This window comes from Apis dorsata, unplaced genomic scaffold (genome assembly GCF_000469605.1).
Source record: "Apis dorsata unplaced genomic scaffold, Apis dorsata 1.3 scaffold_227, whole genome shotgun sequence".
NCBI classification, from domain to species: Eukaryota; Metazoa; Arthropoda; class Insecta; order Hymenoptera; family Apidae; genus Apis; species Apis dorsata.
This window is the reverse complement of record NW_006263509.1, coordinates 136802-158083: the sequence shown is the minus strand read 5'-3', so window position 1 is coordinate 158083 and position 21282 is coordinate 136802. Positions and strand designations below refer to the sequence as shown.

Here is a 21282-nt window from a genome sequence, read left to right as displayed (position 1 = left end):
ATTAACATTTTTAATATATTGCTTAATAATTTATAAAAAAATTTCAAATAATAATTATATTGAGTCATATATAAAAAAAAATATGCTTGTAAAAGATAAATTGTTTATATAAGTATACATAAAGATGTATTATTAAATAATTAATTTCTAATAATTCATTTATATGCATATAATAACAATGCAATATTATACTTCAATGTGATGTATGTATTTTTACATATTAATAATGTTGATGAAATTTTTAATTCTTTATGTCCTGTCTTAATTCTTATGTCCTTTTAATGAAAAATATACTAATTTTTTAATATTACATGATAATTTTCTATGTGTTATATATTTTTCAAATAATATTTTGATTGCAATTTATTATTAGAAATAAGGACATAAAGAATTAGCATTTGAAAAAGGTATATTATAATTCATATTTTACGAAACATTGCAGTAAGAAAAACTGCACAATTATAAATATAGTTTACATTATATAATAATATTAGTGATAATAACGCGATAATATGTAATATATTTTTAAGTTCTAAATTAATAATCCTATTAATAAAGAAAAAATCACAATAGGCAAATAGCCAATTATATTCTAGTAATAAAAATATGATTAATGTTATATATATATAACATTAATTAATAAATTATACCAGACCTGGCTTCAGGAATTTTACAAATAGTTTACGACTTAGCTATCAGAATTTATATCTATATAAGAAAATTAAAAAAAAGTATATTTTTAAAATATAAAAAATTTAATTATTGAATAATAATAATAATATAAGATATATATATATATAATTATTATTCAATTTAAAAAATTATTAAACTATACTTAAGTATAGTAATTTAAAAAACATTATAAAAAATACATAAATATTTTTTTAATGAATATTAATGAAATAAAATATTTGAATTATTAAAATACTAATAAATTCAGAAATTCTGATAACAAAATAGTCGTACTTGATCACAGAGAGTATTCTAGAGAGTCTAATCATTATTTATGCACTATTAGAAGGTCTTTCACAACAACATAACCATCTGCGCCATAATGGTAAAGGTTTTCTACGTCTACATAACAAACTAGCACCACCTCTCCTTGTGTTAAGAGCACTAACTATTGCTTGATCAAATGCTTCTTTAAGATCATGTTGAGTTAATGCAGATGTTTCCACATAACTTACAGCTCCAACTTTTTGAGCCAATTGATGCCCTTGAGTACTTGTAATTGGGGTTTGACCATATCTTGCTAATTGTAACATAAGATGTACATCTGATCGTAAATCACTCTTTGTGCCTACCTAAAGTCATCATTGTTCTTGTTGTAAAATAAGATTAGAATACATATAATTTTGCTGATTTATAATTATAAAACAAAATATATTTTTACCAAAATAATTGGTGCATTAGGACAATATTTTCGTACTTCACTTATCCATCGAGAAGTTACATTATGATAAGAAGAAGGACATACAACACTAAAACAAACTAGAAACACATCTGTTTCTGGATAACATAATGATCTTAAAGGGTCAAAATCATCTTGACCTGCTGTATCACATAGCTGAACATTTACTGGTTGACCATCAACATTGACAACCACTAGAAGAAATTAAAATATTTGAAAAGATTATATATATTTAATATATTATATATACTAATTCCAAAAAGCAATTAATTTTCAATTTATATAAATTAATGATAATAATTATTTATATACATTAATCTATTTAGAAAAATTTTAATATTTAGACATTACAGGTCAAAATGAATTATTAGATATTAAAATTATTGAAAGATTAACTTTATAACATTATTAATTTGATAAATATTATTTTAATAAAAAAATATGCAAAAATAATAATAAAATGAATTTCAATTATTTATTATATATAATACATATTTTACATATTTAATTATATAAAATATTTACGTTGAATTTTTCTTCATTTATAAAATATATATTAGAAAAACTCACCATTTTTATTTCAAACTTTATTTCAAATTAAACTTGTCTCACTATTTGAAATGTCACTTACCACTATTAGATTTTCAACTAACCATTATAATTATCAAAAGCAGTAGGTACATATTCTCCCGGAAAACCATTCGTAGAATAAGAAACAACTAGGCTGGTTTTTCCAACGGCTCCATCACCTACCAGAACAACTTTGATTCTTCTGTCAAGTGGAATACCACTATGTTCTGTGCCACTACCATTTGAATTCTGATTTTGTGTTGAACAAGTTGTTCGTTTCGATTGCAGTTGCATCGTTTGACCATTCTTAATAAGAGGTTTAGTCCAATTCGTATGTGACGACGGTGGCATTATTTCGCTCTTTACTTTACTACAACCACGAGCTTTCATGCGTGTATTTCTGAAAATATTTTACATATAACCTCTACTTGGGCAAATTAAAGCGATACAATTGTTGTATCTATCACAATAGGTTTCTTTTTCGAATCGTCATTTCTTTTTCTTTCCGTTGACACTCGTGATTTGTAAGATTACAAATTTTAAGTTTCCGATAAGGAATTTTCTATACACTTCAGGTACTGTGTATATCACTCGAAAACAATGGGAGAACGTATACCATCCAGAAAAGATAAAAAAAAGGAACTGATCCACCTGCCACAACGCGGAGCCACCTGTTATTACGCTTTTCTTGCGGTGATTATAATCGGTGGCATTGATACATTATACAACTATAGAAAATTGCTTTTATCTTGATCTTCTACCATTGTCTTGAACAAATATTTTACAGCTAAATTTATTCAAATATTTCAATCAAATGGAATAATTTGAATAATCATATTCATATATATATAAAGTTATTTCATAAAAAATATATTTTAGACAGACAATTTTTTTGTAAACAATGCAATAACAAATATATTCACATATTTTTACAAAATAATAGTTTTTCAAAACAAATTATACAATAAAAAAAATTATAGCCTATTTTTCAAAAGAAATATTTTAATATTTTAGATTTTAAAATTCACAAAAATATTACATATAAAAATTAAAATAAAATAAAATAATATAAAATGTTAAATATGCATATTATAATATTGGATATATACTGCTGGTCGAATACAAAAATAAATGCAAGCAACATGTATCAAAGAAAATCTGTTGAATATGAATATGACAAAAGAAGGGGACGTAAAATAACAAATAGAGAGGGAGAATGATAACGATAAAAAAAAGGGAGAAGAATGCCAAAAGAAGATAATGATAAAAGATAGAAGAAAAATGACAAAGAAGATAAAGTATAAGTACAAAAGAATAATAGAAGAGAAGGAAAATAACAAAAAAGAGACAGAAACATGACAAAGAAAATATTTAGAAAAAGGATAAGGAAAGGAAAGAATCCTATGTGAATATTCTATACGAATAATAATTAATTAATTTATCATTATTTTTGAAAATATATTCCGAATGTAATTTTTTTTCGATAAAAAAATATTTCTTATGTTCAACAAATTTTTTTTGATACATATACTTATACTTGTTCATGCTTGACTGATGACATATATCCAACACTACTATTATAGCTTGATTAGTCTATGCACTTCATGATTGGCTAATATTATTTGTTGATAACTTATTAACAAAGCCATAATGAATGTTTTTGTAAAGAAAAATATTTCTTGAAATTGTTTTTAAGAGTTTCCAATTTCTATTTTTGAAACGCTCTATATATATATATATATATTGTACAAATATTATTGAATGAACGAATTTGTGGTTAAGGAGTTTATAGTTATTTTATTCTAATTTCTTTTTCTTCCTTCGAATTTTTAAAATAATTAGTAACAACTTAAAAAATATATATAACAATTTTTAGATGTATAATTTAATGTACGTATAAAAAAATAATTAAAATTAACATAATATTTTATATGTTATTAAATTTGTAAATATATTCTAGCTGACTTATTTACATGTATAAAATTATTATTATTATGTATAAAATTAATTAAAATAAAAATATATTAGAAAATTTAAACATATATGTTTCTATTTTGTTATTTATAAGTATATTTTTATAGAAAAATATATATAAAATTCAATATAACCTAAAAATATAAGGAGATTATATAAACGTTTATATATTGTTTATACAAACGTTTATAACAACGTTTATTTAATAAAATTTATTTTCTAGATGAGTCTCTTCAGAATTTGTCGTTTAATTCAAGATGTGAGGTTTGTAACTTTAATATTAATTTAATTAAATAATTTAATATTTAAAATTATTAATATGTTTTAGAAAAAACTATTGTAAATATTATATAAATGTGTATACAAAAAGAAATTTTAGAAATATAATAAATGAGAAATTTTCAAGAGTATATAGTTCAAATATATATACAAATCAATATAAATATTACTCATTTATGAAGCAACGAAAATGGACTGTTTCTATTGCATTTGGAATATCATTATTAGCAGCATTACAATATAGACATTTGAAAAACTATATAACTCAAGACAACAATGTATATGAGCCATTCAATATCTTTGCGGTATAATTTTTTATTATAATATTAGCCACTTAAATTAAAGATTTTAAATAATACAAATAAGAAAATTTCATAAATTAAATTAAATTTAAATATTTATAAAAAACTTTACAGGTAAAATGTTATAATTTTTTGCCACTTCGAATAATAAGTAGAATATGGGGTTGGATAGCCAGTTTGGAATTACCAGTTAGTTTAAGACCAACCTTATATGAATTTTATGCAAAAACTTTTGATGTTAATTTAAATGAAATTGATATAAATTTATCAGATTTTCCAAGTCTTGTTGATTTTTTTGTTAGACCACTCAAATATGATGCAAGACCCATTGATCAAAATACGAGTATAGTATGTATATAATTTTTATTATAAAGATTATTAATTTAAATAATATATTAATATGATAATATGATAATATATAAATTTGTAATAGGTTTCACCTGCTGATGGAAAAGTATTATATTGTGGACCAGTCACTTCATGTTCTGTACAACAAGTGAAGGGTGTAACTTATAATCTCAGACATTTTTTAGGTGATATAAGTACACTTGATTCTGATCATTATAAATTTACAAAAGAAGATGATGATGCTTATATAAAATCTCTTTTAACAAATCCAATGAATCAACTCTATCAATTAACAGTTTATCTTGCTCCAGGAGATTATCATAGATTTCATAGTTCAACTCATTGGGAAATAAAATTTCGTAGACATTTTCAAGGTTTATTATTTTTATTAATTTCAAAAATTAGGTTTAATTGATATAATGACTTCAATTAAAATTAATAAAATATTTCAGGAAAGCTTTTAAGTGTTAATCCTAAAGTAGCAAAATATTTACCAGATTTATTTTCATTAAATGAACGTGTAATATACATTGGTAAATGGGCTGATGGTTTTATGGCTTATAGTGCAGTTGGTGCAACAAATGTAGGTTCTATAAAAGTTTACTGCGATAAAGATTTATATACAAATGCTATTAAATGGCCTGAAATCAAACACTGGAAAGATGCTAATTTAAATTGTATATATTTAAAAAAAGGAGAATTGTTTGGTGAATTTAGAATGGGATCTACTATTATATTATTATTTGAAGCTTCAAGAGATTTTAAATTTTGTGTACATGTTGGACAAAGAATAAAAATGGGTCAAGCTTTAAGTCAATACATTCCTGAAATTGAAATAAAACAATACGAACATTCATTATGACAATTAATAATGCGCGTAGCGCTTGATTGGAAATATGTTTGGAGAATAGGTACCTAAAATTTATCCATTGATATTGTGCGAATCTTTATTTTTTATGATATTGTTATTTTAAATAAACTATAAAACAAATATGATTATAGATGGAAATATAATGGATATTTTAAATATTAAACATTTTATTAAAAATTAAAATTTAAGAAAATTTTATTCAGTAAATTTATAAATAAAATGCATCTATATATAAATTTATAAATAAAATGCAACTATAACAGAAATTATTAATAATTCATATTATTTTATATTTGAAAAAATTGAATTATTTTTGTTACTTATTATCAAATACTTAATAAAATACCTTGTATTTTTAAAATATTAATATATTTATCTTATAAATTATCATATTAAATTGATTATATTTACTCATAGTACAGTTATTTATATGTTTACATTTGTGTTCAATTTTGTAATTTTTGCAAATTTTTGTTTTGAGTAAAAATATGTAGTGTTATAAATATAGTAAAATATCATAATATTATATTATAAAAAATATTAACTATCCTAAATGTTTTTTAAATATCTTTCATAATTTTATAAAAAATAATTTCAAATTTGTAAATTTAAAGAATAAATGTGATTAAAAATATTTATCGTATAATTTTTTAATAATTGTATTCGCATATCAATAAAATATCTTAAATTTGAAAAGTCATTTATTTATATTTATAATTTTATTATTTATGAAAAAAAATTTTAAATTTTATATAGCATTCGATTTATATTTTCTTATTGAATTGAACCATCTTTATGTTATAAAATTTTTTCATTGTGGAATTAGAAATTAAAGTTTTTCATTTTTGAATTATTGAGATCGAAATATTTTACGATATCAAAGTATTTTTAAGAAATTATTCTAAAATATGATGGAATGAATATTTTTGATTTTGAGAATGTTAAAATAAAAATAATAATAAAAATAAGAATTCGTAAATTTAAAATAAAAATAATAATTTGAAACTTAGTTTGATTATGATTTTGATATATAGTTCGCTTTATATCTTATTTTTTGTATTATCTTATTATTTTATAGTTTATATTATCATTCATTTGTTTGACATAAATATTTATTTATAGTTATTTTCAATAATTAATTGACAGTATATATAATTGAGCATATAATTATTTGCATATAATTATAACATATAATTATCTTCTTCATTATTATATTCAGAAAGGAAAAGCTGATTGGGAATGAAAAACAAAACGGAAAAAGTTGTCGTCGCGTGTTCGGAATCACATTACCTCTACGACGCTGCGGTTCAGTAAGCGTCGCGACGCCCACCGCGCACGTTGCAATGTTCGTTTGTCTTGTCACGGTGTTCCCTCGGATTGTGCAAATTTTATAAATTGTTCTTTAAATTATAAAAAAAAATTTAAATTCATTTTTGTTATATCACGTGCACAAATATAACATGTAATTTAAACAAATTTATATTGAAAAAGTTGCAAAAGAGATATTGCGCTATTTTCTTTTTTATATTTCCTTTAAAGTTAAATTATGGAGCTAGATGGGTGCTGATGGACATTTTCGTGTGACCTTATCCCTAAGAAGGGAACCAACTGCTGGTCCAGTTTATTGCAAAATGGAAACTTCAGCAAGATTTCGACAGTTAAAAACCGTCAAATTAAGCTGTGAGGCCACATATCGGTTGGACATCAGCTTCAAACCGCCGCAAATATTAGAGTGGGTACAACAAATGTCACGATTAAATGATACATTAATTTTTCTTTTTTTAAGAACAATTATTTCTTTATCCATTATTTTCGTTCGTGTTTGTGTCATTGTTTTTTCTTTATCTGATTTTGTAACTTATTTTATACAACTTTATATTCAATGATAATTTTTATTGTAATAATTGTAATTATAATAGAAGAGACAGAAATATCTACGAGATTCATTCTTTCTTTAAAGGATTAAACATTTAAGATAATTGATTGTTATTTTTTGTATTTAATAATTTTGAGCTGTCTATTTCATTTTTATTTTCATTTAATCTAAATATTTATTTTGTTACATAAATTTGCAATTAGATAAATTATATAAATGAGATTTAGTGCTAGATATATATATATGATCATTATTTATATCTTTCATTTTTCAATAAATATTCATGCTTTTCAATAAACATTCATGCTTTTCAATAAATATTTATTTTTAATATTTTTCAACATAATTTATTAAATTGTTAACTAATTATATTTAATTGTTAAAATTTTTATTTTTTTAGAAATATCAATATAAAATTTTCAAATAAATTTAACATTTTTATATATCTCAGTTATTTTAAATTTCTGTTTTAATATTAAATCATTAATTTTTAAGTATAAATTATTGAATTATTAATTTATACTTAAATACAAATTACAAATTTCATAACTTATTTGATATATTATTCAAGAAATGATTATTTTGTTGTATCATCACTCATAAAAAAAGAAATGCATTAACGTTAAATTTATCCAATAAAAAATCTAAAGAAATGATTTTTTTTTTTTAAAAAAAAGAAATTTTATTTGTTTTCAAATATAAATATCTATAAATATACATAGATATTTATATTGAATTATATAATTACTATATAAAAAACAAATAAAAAAAAAGCACAACATTAATGAAAATGATTCCATTTCTTTCTTTTTTAATAAATAAAGAAATTGTAAATTTTTGATTTTTCTTTCTTATTTCTAGTAAATTTTTTTTAATTCTATTATAAGATTTGAATTGTTGCAATGATAATTGTCTTACGATAAAATCATGAAATATAATACTTTCCTCATAAAAGGATTTATATGAAGAATAGCGTACATTGTACAATATTAATATAGAAAAAAGATTAATATAGGGAAATTGCAAAATTTTAAACTTTTAAAAAGAATGGTAAAATAAATCAATAATCAAATATAAATAAAATAAATTTTTTAAATTTTTTACCATATATTTTCCTTTCGAGTTTTCGACGTTCGTCTTCAATGATAACTTAAGATGCCCAGGGCATCTTAATGGAGAAAAGTAAGAATTGTAAAATACGATCCTTCCGATCTTATAAAACTTCATGTGTTTTATGATCTCGACGAGCGATTTTAAAAGAGAAAAACGACATTAGGAAAGATCGATTTCCATCTAGTGCTCCTGAAATACCTTATCGAAGAAAGGATAAAAAGAAAGAGGAGAAAGAATCATCTCCTTGGACACCATTTTGAATAATTATAGTGGAGAGTTTCTAAACGGCGATCTTCTCGGCTTAACTGGATAAAGGGAATCGATAAGCCTTAATTCATAGACGATATTCTTCGAAGAACGAGGATTACGAAAGTAATCATTGTACAATATATCACATATATTATATATTGAATATTTTTTCGTTGCTCGTAATACAAAACATAATTGATGACAAATGTGATGGAATTTATTAATGTTTCGTTTTCTTCTGCTCATTTCTGCTCGTTTTTTGTAATCGTCAAAAATTCAACATTTCAATTTTCAATCATAATAATCGAATTATAAGTATAATTCTATTTATTCTTAAAAATATATATTTTTGATTAGATTAGAAAGAGATATGCGATTTATGCGATTAACATCATCGATAATATTTTTCGATGAAATATATTATAGGATATAGAGTACAAGATAAAATAAAATATATTAGATTTAGATCTATTGGTATAGGTATAGATCAATTTTACCCAGTACGAGGGTTAAGAAGGATGGTTATAAAAAATTCATGTACCCGAGGGGGTTGGAAATATGTCTAGAAACTATTAAGTTTTTCATCAGAATAACCGACTTGGTGTGTCTATTCGTAACTGAAGAATTTTGAACACTCTTGTTTATGAAGAGTTGTAGAATAAAGGTATCGAATTAGGATCTAAGATCAAATTGAGGTTACTGTGCCGGATATGTGCAGAAGAAAGAGATACAAAACGTTGTACATATATATCTATGCGACATACAAGTCGAAGAAGAGGTGAGAGCAGACCAGGTGTTACATATCTACTAAAATGATATCAGCACCTTGAATTGTAAAAATTGCAAATCGATTACAATCTTCATTCGGTTCAATGCTCGAAACAATTGATTCTTGGTTTCTGATTATCATTGACGAAAGCGTAAAACATACAAGAACTTAGAAAATGAACAATGGAAAATGAAAATGATATATATTTTAAAATATATATTGAAAAAATCGTATATTCATGGCATAAATAAATGATTACGTTTTTCAAATTCGAAAGAAATGGATACAGAATTTCGAAATTTTTTTTAAAACTAATGTCACAGTTTCATAATTGAATTTAGAGTATTCTATAGTCAAGGATAGAATCGAATAAAAATTTCATCGAAGAAGTAGAATTTGAAAGAAACCTAACGATAAATAATTGCAATTGAGCTTCGTATATCGTGTTTCAGTACCGAAAATATGTCTTTATGCGATGAAATAGATACGTGAAAAGATGGAGGTAATCATACACGACGATTGAAATATCGACTAGTGTTATACTGCAGCGCTGTTTTTCAATGCGTGGTAAGTAACAAAATCGTGTTCATAGCACGAATAGCGGCTAAAATTACTTGGCAATTACGATATGCAGAGTGTTGCTGGCGCATAGGTCAGTGATTTTGCGTGGATAATATTTAAACAACGAATAAAAATAAATATATGCAATTAAATCAAGTTTTCAAAGAGATTCAACAGCCTTTTTTTTACACGAAGTTATTTCAAAAGATTAATAATAATAGTCGAATTTAACATTAAAAACTTCGAAAATATATCTTCAAGTTTTCTAAAAGTTTTTCTAAAATTTCGAAGCCCTAAAGATTAAAAGGACATTTTTCATTACAGAATTATTAATTAAAGAAATAAAATTGTTATCAAATAGATAATATATGAAAAAATAGTAATAAAAAGATTTGAAATATTCACAAACGAAATTCTGTTTATTGTGATAAACAGAAATGTGATTTTTTAGTAGTAATAATCAAATATTTATGCATTTTTATCGATAATTTATGAATAGCAGTGAATTTTTGATGTTTCTTTTTATTACCGATGATATTACTTTGAAAGTATATGTAATATCATTCTCGAATGTAACATTCTCGGGAAAAATATTAATATCGAAATATATTGTTGAATATAAAGTTTTAAATGGATACATTCGATCTCACAAATTATTCTACAAATTGCTTGACGATCAATGTGAAATTGGTTTCCTTTTCTTGTCTCTCATTGCACGCTAGTATTTGTAAAAATATCCTGTCCTTTGTTTCGAAATATATTGCTCGTTTTGTCATTCACTAGAAAGCATTTCAGATTAAGATATATATGTAGTCATGACCATATTTTTTTTATTGATTATTTTTCGGGTGTAATAGGAAAATGTTCCTAAAAATTGAAAATGTTATTCGTGAATTAATTGTAATTTGAAAAATAAGAATATTATTTAGAAATAAATATTATTATTAATATTATTTAGAAATAAATAAATAAATCTCGTTGAAAATTGTATTTAAATTTCAATTTTATCAACTCTAAAAATCGTGTAGAATTTTTAGAATTTTAAAGTATGTAATTAACTTAAATCACGCGACACTTGAACCTACATTTCTTGAAGCAATATATTAATTAACGCGTTTTTTAATTATTATAATATGCTTACGTGTTTTAATATTTTCAAAATATGACAAATAAATATTAAAAAAAATATTTAAATACTTAAAAACTTCTTCTTTACAATTTATATTTATTATACTATAATTTATTATCGATTTAACATCGAGAATTAAAGTGTCTATGAAATCTTTATTATAATGTTAATAACAGAAATTATAATTACATATTTTAAACATGTAATATATTTTTTCTCTATAAATATTATAATATTTATAATTAATTATCTGCGTTTTTTCGCGAACAAAACTTCAATTTCTATATACTTAAATTAGTTGTCAAATTTTTCTTCATTTCTGGCAAAAGTCGATTAAATCTTTGATAGCGTTGAATGCTCGTGATTTGCGTCAATACATATCGAACAGTAGCTATTGTGAAAGCACTAGTTGCGCGAACGATATAAAAAGAATACATGCCAAAAAAGCTTATTTATAAAATTTTCTACTAGAAAGAGTGAATTGTTTTTTCAAACATCTATTTGAATTATTTTTTACAATCTATGTAATGTAAAGTTACTTTCAACTATGGATAAATTTAAATTTACCGCTCGAAAGTGTCGCTTTGAAAATAATTTTATATTATTTTATTAATTTTAATTTGAAAATGTATTTTATTTCATTTCTTTTTCTTCTTTTTTTAATTTGATATTACAACATTTGATTTATTTATTGCATTCATTAAATAATATTTCCTATCGTGAATCCTTCAATTGATGCATGCATTATTTATAAAATATTGAATCGCAAAAATTATTTACTTATTCTTTTTACTTTATTAAAATTTAATTATTTTGATTTTCATGAAATAATTGATGCATTAAAAATTATTATTAATAATAGCAATTATAAAATAATATATAAATAATATATAAATATAAAATTATATATTATTATATATTAAATTATATTTTATATTGTTCAAGTTATTCGAAAACTAAAATACATAATAATTAATTATTAGATTTGTACAAATTAAATTATTACGATATCGGTAAATTAATATTCTAATCAGTTATCTAATTATTGTATTATAAATGCAGGTGTTTCTCTAATTATTTTTAATAGCATATAAGAATCTGTATTGCAAGCTTAATAATTCATTTCACGAATGACTAGCTAATGCATTTTAACGATCGAAAGTTTCGAGTTAACTCTGAGAAAGTCGAATGAGTCACGTACACGCATTGTTCCATAAAAATATAATGACATATGTCGTGATATTCTCGTATTTCTTTCTAGAGCAATTAAACTATGAAGAAAAATCAGTAGTAACAAGACTGATAAGTCATACGAAAGACTACTTCAGCTAATATGAGATAAAAATCCATTTTCTTACAATTTTAATTATTAATCTTATAATTGGATTATTTCTCAACAAGCATTCTATTATTGATATTAAATCAATTTGAATGAAAATCGAAAAAATCTACCAAAATGGTGTATCTTATAATAATAACATAGATGAAAAAAAATCTTCCAGTGCAGTGGTGTAAAGACACATTGGCCCGACAGCGTCATATAACAGGCAAGAAACCAGGTCACGGAATAAAAAATATTCCACTTTCAAAAGTATTATAGACTGGTAGAACTAGAACAACTAGCATATTTCCATGTGGTTTATAACATCGAATAAAAAAAATATAATTAATAAAAAAAAAAAAAATATCAAAGAAACAAACAAAAAAAAATCTTATTCATTCATTCGAATTTTATCTGAAATCTAATCCTTTAAAAAAATTATTGAATATACAATTTTTAATATTTATCGCAAAATTATGAATTTTTATAAATACATAAAAATAGATTATGAATAATAAAATTTTTAAAATCTTGATTAAGCGACACGTAAATGATATGCAAATATACATTTATAGCTAAATACATAAATATACATTTATAGCCTAATCTTAAGGTTACATGAAAATTAATTATTCGAGTTATTAATAAAATTATTCGATAAATATTAAAATATTTTATTTAAAATATTAAATAAGATTTGCGTGAAATAACCTAGTATGTATTCAGAATGTTTGCAAAAATCTTCGATTTATTCAACACGATAAAATACAGAATGCAAGTGTTTGCGCAAAGAAGATCTATTTATCGCGACACGAGTCAGCAATTTTCACGTCTTTGTTAGAAAACCTTCGTAAAACGCGGTTGTCGACACCTCTTAAAATAATATTTCTCAATCTTCTTTTCAAGATTTCAAAATCTTTTTTCTTTTTAAGATTTAACAATAGAAAAATTGAAGTTGTCTTTCTATTCTATCTTATTTAAATTACACACATTTAAAAGAATGAATCAGAATTTTTCAAAAATTTCTATTTGATCTAGTTTCAATGTTAAATGTTTTTTTCTTCTTTATTTTTAGAGAATAGCAAGTGCAAAGAAAAAAAAGGATACGAAAACAGAGAAAAAGAATGAGAAAGAGGAAAAAAAAAAAGAAAAATTAAAAGGAGTAAAAATACAAGATAGTGAATAGCTTTTTGTTTCAAGAGAGATTGCCTTTCAAAAGAGGATGCTTCATGTTACATTGCCCTCTTCATCTTCTCTTTATTTCCCGCGCGGCCGTTAAATTTGCTAATTGGAAATCTCTTTTGTCGGAGATTCGTTTGTATCGTTTGGTTGATTTAAGTAAATACATGCAGCCAATTATTCCGCGGATTATTTAAACTGAATATAATTTTAGATTCAAAAGAAGTGTATACATTTTTGCTATATTTATTTTATTGGAAAGAATAAAAAAAAATGAAGCAAAATTAACATTGACTATTTTATAGATTTCTTTTTTCTTTCAAGAAATAATATTAGAAAATCATTGAAATTCTTCAAAAATTTATGCATATAAAACAGAATTTCGATACAGTTTTAATCGTTTGAAAAATAATTTTCTAAAAAATAACTTTTCGAATCAGATTTACTAAATACTAAATAAGTACAATATGCTAGATAATAGCGTGCCTGACTATAAAAACGAATTGAAAAAATATGTTTTGAAACAATAATAAAATAGAGAAAGATATTATAAATAAGATTGAAAAATTTCTCTAATTTTTTTTTTCTAACTTTTTGAATTGCATAAATTCTGAGGAAAAACTATAATATGCATTAGAATTAATTTAAGAATTTGTTCAATTTTCAACATGTATTATCGAAATAAATTGATATAATAAAAATACTTAATTCTTGTATTGATATCCGAATATCGGGGTATATTCAAATTTAAAATTTTATTACAAAAAAAAAAAAATATCGAACTCATTTAATTAAATGAGTTCGATTTTTTTTTTTTTTGAAAAAAAATTTTAAATTTAAAATTTTTTTTCAAAAAAAAAAAAAATATCGAACTCATTTAATTAAATGATGTAAAAAATATTAAACATTAGAATAATGATAAAAATTATCATTCCTATATTCATTTAATTACTTCTTACTAAATAAGAAATAATTAGTGGAACTGCAATAACTAGAGTAATAGATAATGGAACTGCATGATAGAATAGCATAAACCAGAGTCAATTGTTCGAGATCCAATATCGTTGAATAATAGCTTGCCAACGATTTAGGTCGCAACTAAACCTCATAACCGCGAAACAGTTCGACGAATTAATTAAAGTCTCATTTTGAAACTTTTCAAAATGTTTAGAATGTGTATTCGAAAGATACATCGAGGCATATATACAAGTAAGATATTTTTCGCCTACCAACACGAAAATATATTTCCTTCCAAGATTGCGCGTGATCTATCAAAGTCATCGCTTCTGGACTCGTTTTCTCTCTCTCTCTCTCGCCTTTCTTTTCTCCAAAAAGTGTGCCTGCACTTTATTCGATTGAAGTCGATTTCTGTCCTTCTCTTTCATGATTATGGATGAGATATCTCGATACCACGATACCATCGTTTATGCATTACTATTAGACAAGACATTTTGCCATCATGATTTTGTTCATACGATATTATACGTAAACGAAATATTTCATATTATAACATTGATTCCTATAGTTTTTTTAAGATAAAATTTTTCAGTTATTATAATATCCTACTAAGGATTAGTATCATATCAATTATACTAGTAGATGATGAGATATTCACTGGCATAATGAGAATCAATTATATTAGGCTTCATCATTGACTTTATCAGCCTACGAGGAAGTCGATCATATAAAGTTCTAGTTTGCATAAAAATTTTTTTTTTATATCTATCAAGTGATCATCTCACCTGTTCGGAAGAAGAAGTCTTGATAACTCAGATACATAGATGTGCTAATAGCCAAGAGGAGAAAGATGAAAGACAGTATAAGATCACTCGATTTTCCCTGAAAGAAATATATAATATTGCTTATATGATGCTATCAATAAGATATTTCATTATTGTCACTTATGTAATATCGTGATAAAGAAAACTGTTAAGAAAAAAGTAAACGCAAGGATGATAAAGCTTTCTACTTTAAATCAGAGATTTATAAAAATGATGAATCTTATCTAACATTAAGTGTATATTCTATAATCTTCTAAATTTGCTAGTTACACAAAACATAATATAAACTTAAATATATTAAACGAATACTTTGTTTTACAAATTATAAAAAATTGGTCCATATTAGAAAAGAAATGATAAACATGGAACAAAGTTTCGTGAAAAATAGAAGAATTATACTGTTCAATTGAAAGAATTATTTATTAGAAGAATATGTTTTTTTTGTCATCATTTTTATTCAATTGAAAAAAAAGAAAAGAAACATGTCCGCTGAAACATCAGCGAACAAAATAGATTAACATCATTGCGAACAACATATTTAAAATGACTCATAATGAAATGACTATGCTGAAAGATATTACGATATTATATATTAACATCTAGATTTCATGATGTAATGTATCAAATGCAACTTACATCTACAAATTTGTAACTTGAAGAAATAATTCTATGAAATCTGGAAATCTGATATTATGATTATTAAAATAAACAATTTTTTACTTGACGCGTAAAACTTTGAATTACATAGCAATAAGAGTTGATTTTAAATTGTCGAATTAATTACGAACGAATTTCGATATTGAAAATTAATCAAAAATATTTTGCATTTTTATTTTGTAATACATTATGACTCTCCACATTTGCATATTCCGAAATCAAGAATTTTTTTATATTCTATTGTTTGTTATCAATCGGACGTATCTCCATCACATCTATTTTTGCATCGCACTCCTTTTCCTACTTTCACCGCAATCGTTCTTAATCGTTCACTTTAAATCTTATCAGCTTCGTTTGTATCCTGCAGAATTTTTTTTTAATATCAAAAAATACGATACTATGGATTTTTGTAATTAATAAAAATTTTTACTATAAAGATCTGATTCCTTTTGATATATTAATAAACATTTGACACAGGATTATTGTTTTCATAGTAAAAAAGTCTCAAGATTCTTCGAATATTCTCATCGAAAAAAAATAAGAAAAATTGATACTTACGATTCATAATTTTTTATATTTTTCACGAATAATAACAAAATTGTATTAATCGATTATATGTATGTTTTTAGATTATTCGTAATTCACTATCGAAAAGCTTTTTTTCAATACGTATATTTTCATTTATAAATATGAGAATATCTGATTTGATATAAAATGATATAATTTTAATATTCTTATTGAAATTAGAATGTTGTAATCATCTTTGTGAAGTATAAAATAGAAAATAACTTGCATTATAAAATTTTTAGTTTTTCTTACAAAAATTATTTATGTAATTATACAAAAATAATGAATAATTATATATTATATATTTATTATATATAATTATATATTATATATTATATATTTGCTATCTCTAATTTAGTCTTCATTTAAATCTAATCTTTATTTATAATCATAAAAAAATTTGCTGGATATGAATTCTTCATCTTATATCATTATTAATGAAACTAAAAATAAAAAAAAATGTAATAAAAATCATATAACAAAATAATTTTAATTTAGTTATACATACCTAATTGTTGATAATTTTATCATGCATATTGAATATAATATAGTTTCCTTAAAATTCAAAAGAGATTATAATTATTAAAGGTTTTTATAATTTTCAATTTTTATAAATATTCTAAGATTTATGAACAAGTATATATCGGATATTTGAATCGATATTCATCGACTATTTCAATTCTATGATTGCAATTGATCGATATTAGGATATTGATCCAAATGCATTGTCTTAAAAAATTCTCGTCTTCTGTTCATTTTTTTATTTCCTTTTTATTTTTACTACAATCGCTCGTGTACTTTTATTTTTAGAAGTTACATAGTATATATTGGAAAGTAATGTGCCGCAAATATGAATTTCAACTTCACAATTTTGTTTCGAATTTATATAATATTATCATTTAAATATTTAAAAGCGTCTTTGAATATCTAATCGATAAGTATATCGATTTAAACAATCGAATTCTTCAACATAAAAGCTAATTTTATTGGAATTCGAAAATATAAAATTTATTGTAAATATTGTACGATTAAAGATAGAAAATATAATTTCAATTTAATAAAATTGAATTTCTTCTTTAAATTTTATAATTTCAATGATAATTTTTTTTTTTACAAATTGATATGTTGTATATTTTATTTTCGATTTGAAGTTCTTTCTAAAATATGAATATTATATAATTATAATAAGAATTGGAATACAATATTAGTAAGATTGATTTCGCATTCTATTGATTGCTCAAAATTTTATATATTTTGTTTTTGATTTTTAATTTAAAATGCGCATAAATTTTATTATATATATATTATATAATCAAATTAAAAATATAGAAAATAATGATAATAAATAGTCCTGTAAATATGTACATATAATTAGAAAATTATTTATCGAATAAGCAAAATATAAAACAGAAACAATCTTAAAAATATTTAAATACAAAAGACAACTTTTAATAGAAAAGTTTAATAGAAAACTTTTAAATAGAAAAGACAATTTTTATTATTTATAATACTAGAAGATTTGCAATAAAATCAATGTATTTTAATTAAATATAAAAGTACTTTTATGATATTTCATTGTTTAATTATTTTCTTTCTTATTACAATACATGCATTTTATAAAATCAATTTATTTATATATAACTATTTATATATTCAAAATATTAACCTATAACTTTCTGTTTCACTATAACACATTTTCTGTATAATATGAAAATAATAATAATAAAGAAAGATATGAAATTAAAATTTAATAATTTATAACATATTAAAATTTTGCAACTATTTTGTGAATAACTACAGTATATACGTGCTAGATGATGCATAATAGAAACGAGATTCAGAATCTCAAATACCTGGTCGAGGATGCAAATGCATTTGAAGCACGATTCTGTCGACGCGGACGTGACTATCGATTTGCGATCAATAAATCGCTTCGATGCTTGCTTACAATTGAAACTAAAAAACGTTCGATTCGATTAACCTTTTAGTTTTTAAATTATCCGTTATTTTTCTTTTTTTATAGAACCTAACAATTTTTTTCTTTTTTTTAGTATTATTTTTAGAAAAATAAAAACAATAATATAAGAAATCAAAATTTAAAACATAGATTTAAAATAGAATAAATAAATTAATATTAGAAATTTAATAAAATTCTTAAATTAAGAAAATTTTAACAAAGTCTTTAATATTGATATTTAAATATCTTTTATATTATTTTTATTCTATTATAATAGTATAACACTATGAAACTTACCTAAATAATAATCTTTGAACTTATAGGTCCCTCAGCATAGGAGGTAAACAAGTGGAAACAATTGAGCGTGCACGGGACGGAACAGCCTGCGCTTACAGTGCTTATCATAGCACGAAAGGTATACCGGCAAGTGCTCGTGGACATCGTGAAGAATTGCCAATAGCTATGCGTGTCTTGGGTTCCGGTTACCTTACTACTTGCCTGCAAATCAAATACTACCGTCAAGATGATCAAAGCCATTGTGAATGGGGTGCTAGATTACACTGTATCGAATTGGATTGTTCAAGCGTAGAAGGCAGATTAGTTACAGTAGATCGGGAAACTTATAGAAAACTTGGTATAGAATCCTAGCAATCGATGGGTGTTAATGTTATGAAAGCCATCACATAACGAAAAAGCTAATATTTGTTTTTTCGTGAAAATGGTACTTTTATCAATTGTAATTGAAAAATTGTTCTTTAACTAATGAAAGGATCAGAACATAAATAGCAATTTCATTTGGAATTTGAGTCGTATATCATATGATAAAAAATATAATATGATAGTATTTTAAATACATTCAATTTTTAAACATGAAAATATAAAAAATATTTGAATATTTTTGAAAAGTATCGTAAAATTGAAAATAATAATCTTTTTATCAATTGACTTTTCTAGTAAAGAAATAATATAACAAAATATTTACTATCAAAGAAAGGAAATAATAACTAAATATCTATTAATCAAATAATGTTAACAAAATCATTTTATTAACATATTTAAGATATAATTTCATTTTCCTATTTTTCTATAACAAAAAACATATTTGTATATACATATATTAGAACATACATGTATATATAATACAATTATTATAAATTGATATAGAAAATAGAATTAATATCATAATATAATTATAAGAATATCTTGATTAATCAAAATGCAAAATACTATTTCTAGAATTATGTGTAATATTTTTTTAAGAAATACATTTTTTAATGATTTATAATCATTAAGAAATCAATAAAAAAATATTTATTTAATATTTAAAAGATATAAATATATCGATCTATTAATAATTTAAAAATATTATCAAAACGAAATTTACTTGTAATATATTTGCAATATACACAATTTCGACAATTAAACATTTTATGCACCGACTAAATATATATATATTTTTTTTGGCTTAATAAATAAAAAGTTGTAAATTAAAATAAATATGGAGATTTCTACTATTCACATATTTTATATATAATACACATATTATAATACAGATCATACTAAAAGAAAATACATAAAAAAAAATTATTATTTATATCGTAATAAATTGTAAATGATAAATTATTTAAATTATATAAATATACATATAAAATAAACATAAATTCATTATATTATTTGAAATGTATAAAAAATGCATCGACCAAAAATTATTTGTTGTATTGTTATATGATTGTTAACATAAATGAAAATTAAATGTAATTTATGTTAACTTATGAATTGTTAAAAAAATATGTTAATTTATGAATTATATCATAGATTAATATAAAATAGTTTTAAAGAAAGTGCATTTATTTTTTAAATTAAATTTTTCATTAATTAACTATATTTTATTGTAAAAAATTATTATATAATTTAATATGAAACTTAATAATATAAAAAAGTACATGATTATTATTGTGCTATTCAAGACATGTTAAATTATTAATATTATTGCATAAATATTATATTAATATTATAAATTGTCATAATATTCACATAATATTCTTACATCTATTGTGTTCTACAATTTTTTATTTTATTTAATAAAGTTAATATAAATTTTTTTCAAAAACAAGATTATTTAAATTAATGGAATTATTTTTTTATACTATGAAAGCATATTTTATTCAAATAATTTATATGTATGATTTCTTACAATTATTATTCTTTACTATTTATATGTATAGTTCTTTTATTTGTCATGTAATTGTTGAATATTTAATATTATAAATTTTTATATTTATATGATTAAAATAATTTTATTATTATTTATTTATAATTATAAATATTTATATTTTTGCATAATATTAAATGCAAATATTCATTTTCT

At 22.5% G+C, this 21282-nt stretch overlaps 3 protein-coding genes across 3 annotated transcripts; 2 read left to right on the top strand and 1 right to left on the bottom strand.

Moving 5' to 3' along the window:
• Window positions 1-910: 910 nt before the first annotated feature.
• Window positions 911-2733, bottom strand: LOC102678899 (ras-related C3 botulinum toxin substrate 1-like). The gene is made up of 3 exons (XM_006615559.2): window positions 2065-2733; window positions 1394-1605; window positions 911-1304 (listed from the first exon to the last, which is right to left on the bottom strand). The coding sequence occupies exons 1-3, from the start codon at window positions 2369-2371 to the stop codon at window positions 1005-1007; spliced, it is 819 nt and encodes a 272-aa protein (XP_006615622.1). The 5' UTR covers window positions 2372-2733; the 3' UTR covers window positions 911-1004.
• Window positions 2734-4101: 1368 nt separating this feature from the next.
• Window positions 4102-5924, top strand: LOC102678767 (phosphatidylserine decarboxylase proenzyme, mitochondrial). Its single transcript, XM_006615558.2, has 5 exons — window positions 4102-4219; window positions 4284-4539; window positions 4651-4884; window positions 4970-5258; window positions 5337-5924. The coding sequence occupies exons 1-5, from the start codon at window positions 4179-4181 to the stop codon at window positions 5744-5746; spliced, it is 1230 nt and encodes a 409-aa protein (XP_006615621.2). The 5' UTR covers window positions 4102-4178; the 3' UTR covers window positions 5747-5924.
• A 1088-nt stretch (window positions 5925-7012) lies between these two features.
• Window positions 7013-19802, top strand: LOC102677340 (CB1 cannabinoid receptor-interacting protein 1-like). Its single transcript, XM_006615547.2, has 2 exons — window positions 7013-7487; window positions 19238-19802. Exons 1-2 carry the CDS (start codon window positions 7312-7314, stop codon window positions 19560-19562), a joined length of 501 nt encoding a protein of 166 aa, XP_006615610.1. The 5' UTR covers window positions 7013-7311; the 3' UTR covers window positions 19563-19802.
• The last annotated feature ends 1480 nt before the right edge of the window (window positions 19803-21282 follow it).

Bases quoted from the DNA above. Each gene is read 5' to 3' on its own strand.
- LOC102677340 (XM_006615547.2), top strand. From the start codon at position 7,312: ATGGGTGCTGATGGACATTTTCGTGTGACCTTATCCCTAAGAAGGGAA. The intron at 7,488-19,237 runs GTGGGTACAACA...TTGAACTTATAG, and splicing joins AAACCGCCGCAAATATTAGA to GTCCCTCAGCATAGGAGGTA.
- LOC102678767 (XM_006615558.2), top strand. From the start codon at position 4,179: ATGAGTCTCTTCAGAATTTGTCGTTTAATTCAAGATGTGAG. The intron at 4,220-4,283 runs GTTTGTAACTTT...AATATGTTTTAG, and splicing joins CGTTTAATTCAAGATGTGAG to AAAAAACTATTGTAAATATT. The intron at 4,540-4,650 runs GTATAATTTTTT...AAAACTTTACAG, and splicing joins AGCCATTCAATATCTTTGCG to GTAAAATGTTATAATTTTTT.
- LOC102678899 (XM_006615559.2), bottom strand. From the start codon at position 2,371: ATGAAAGCTCGTGGTTGTAGTAAAGTAAAGAGCGAAATAATGCCACCG. The intron at 1,606-2,064 runs GTTAGTTGAAAA...AATTTCTTCTAG, and splicing joins TGCTTTTGATAATTATAATG to TGGTTGTCAATGTTGATGGT. The intron at 1,305-1,393 runs GTAAAAATATAT...TGATGACTTTAG, and splicing joins CTAATGCACCAATTATTTTG to GTAGGCACAAAGAGTGATTT.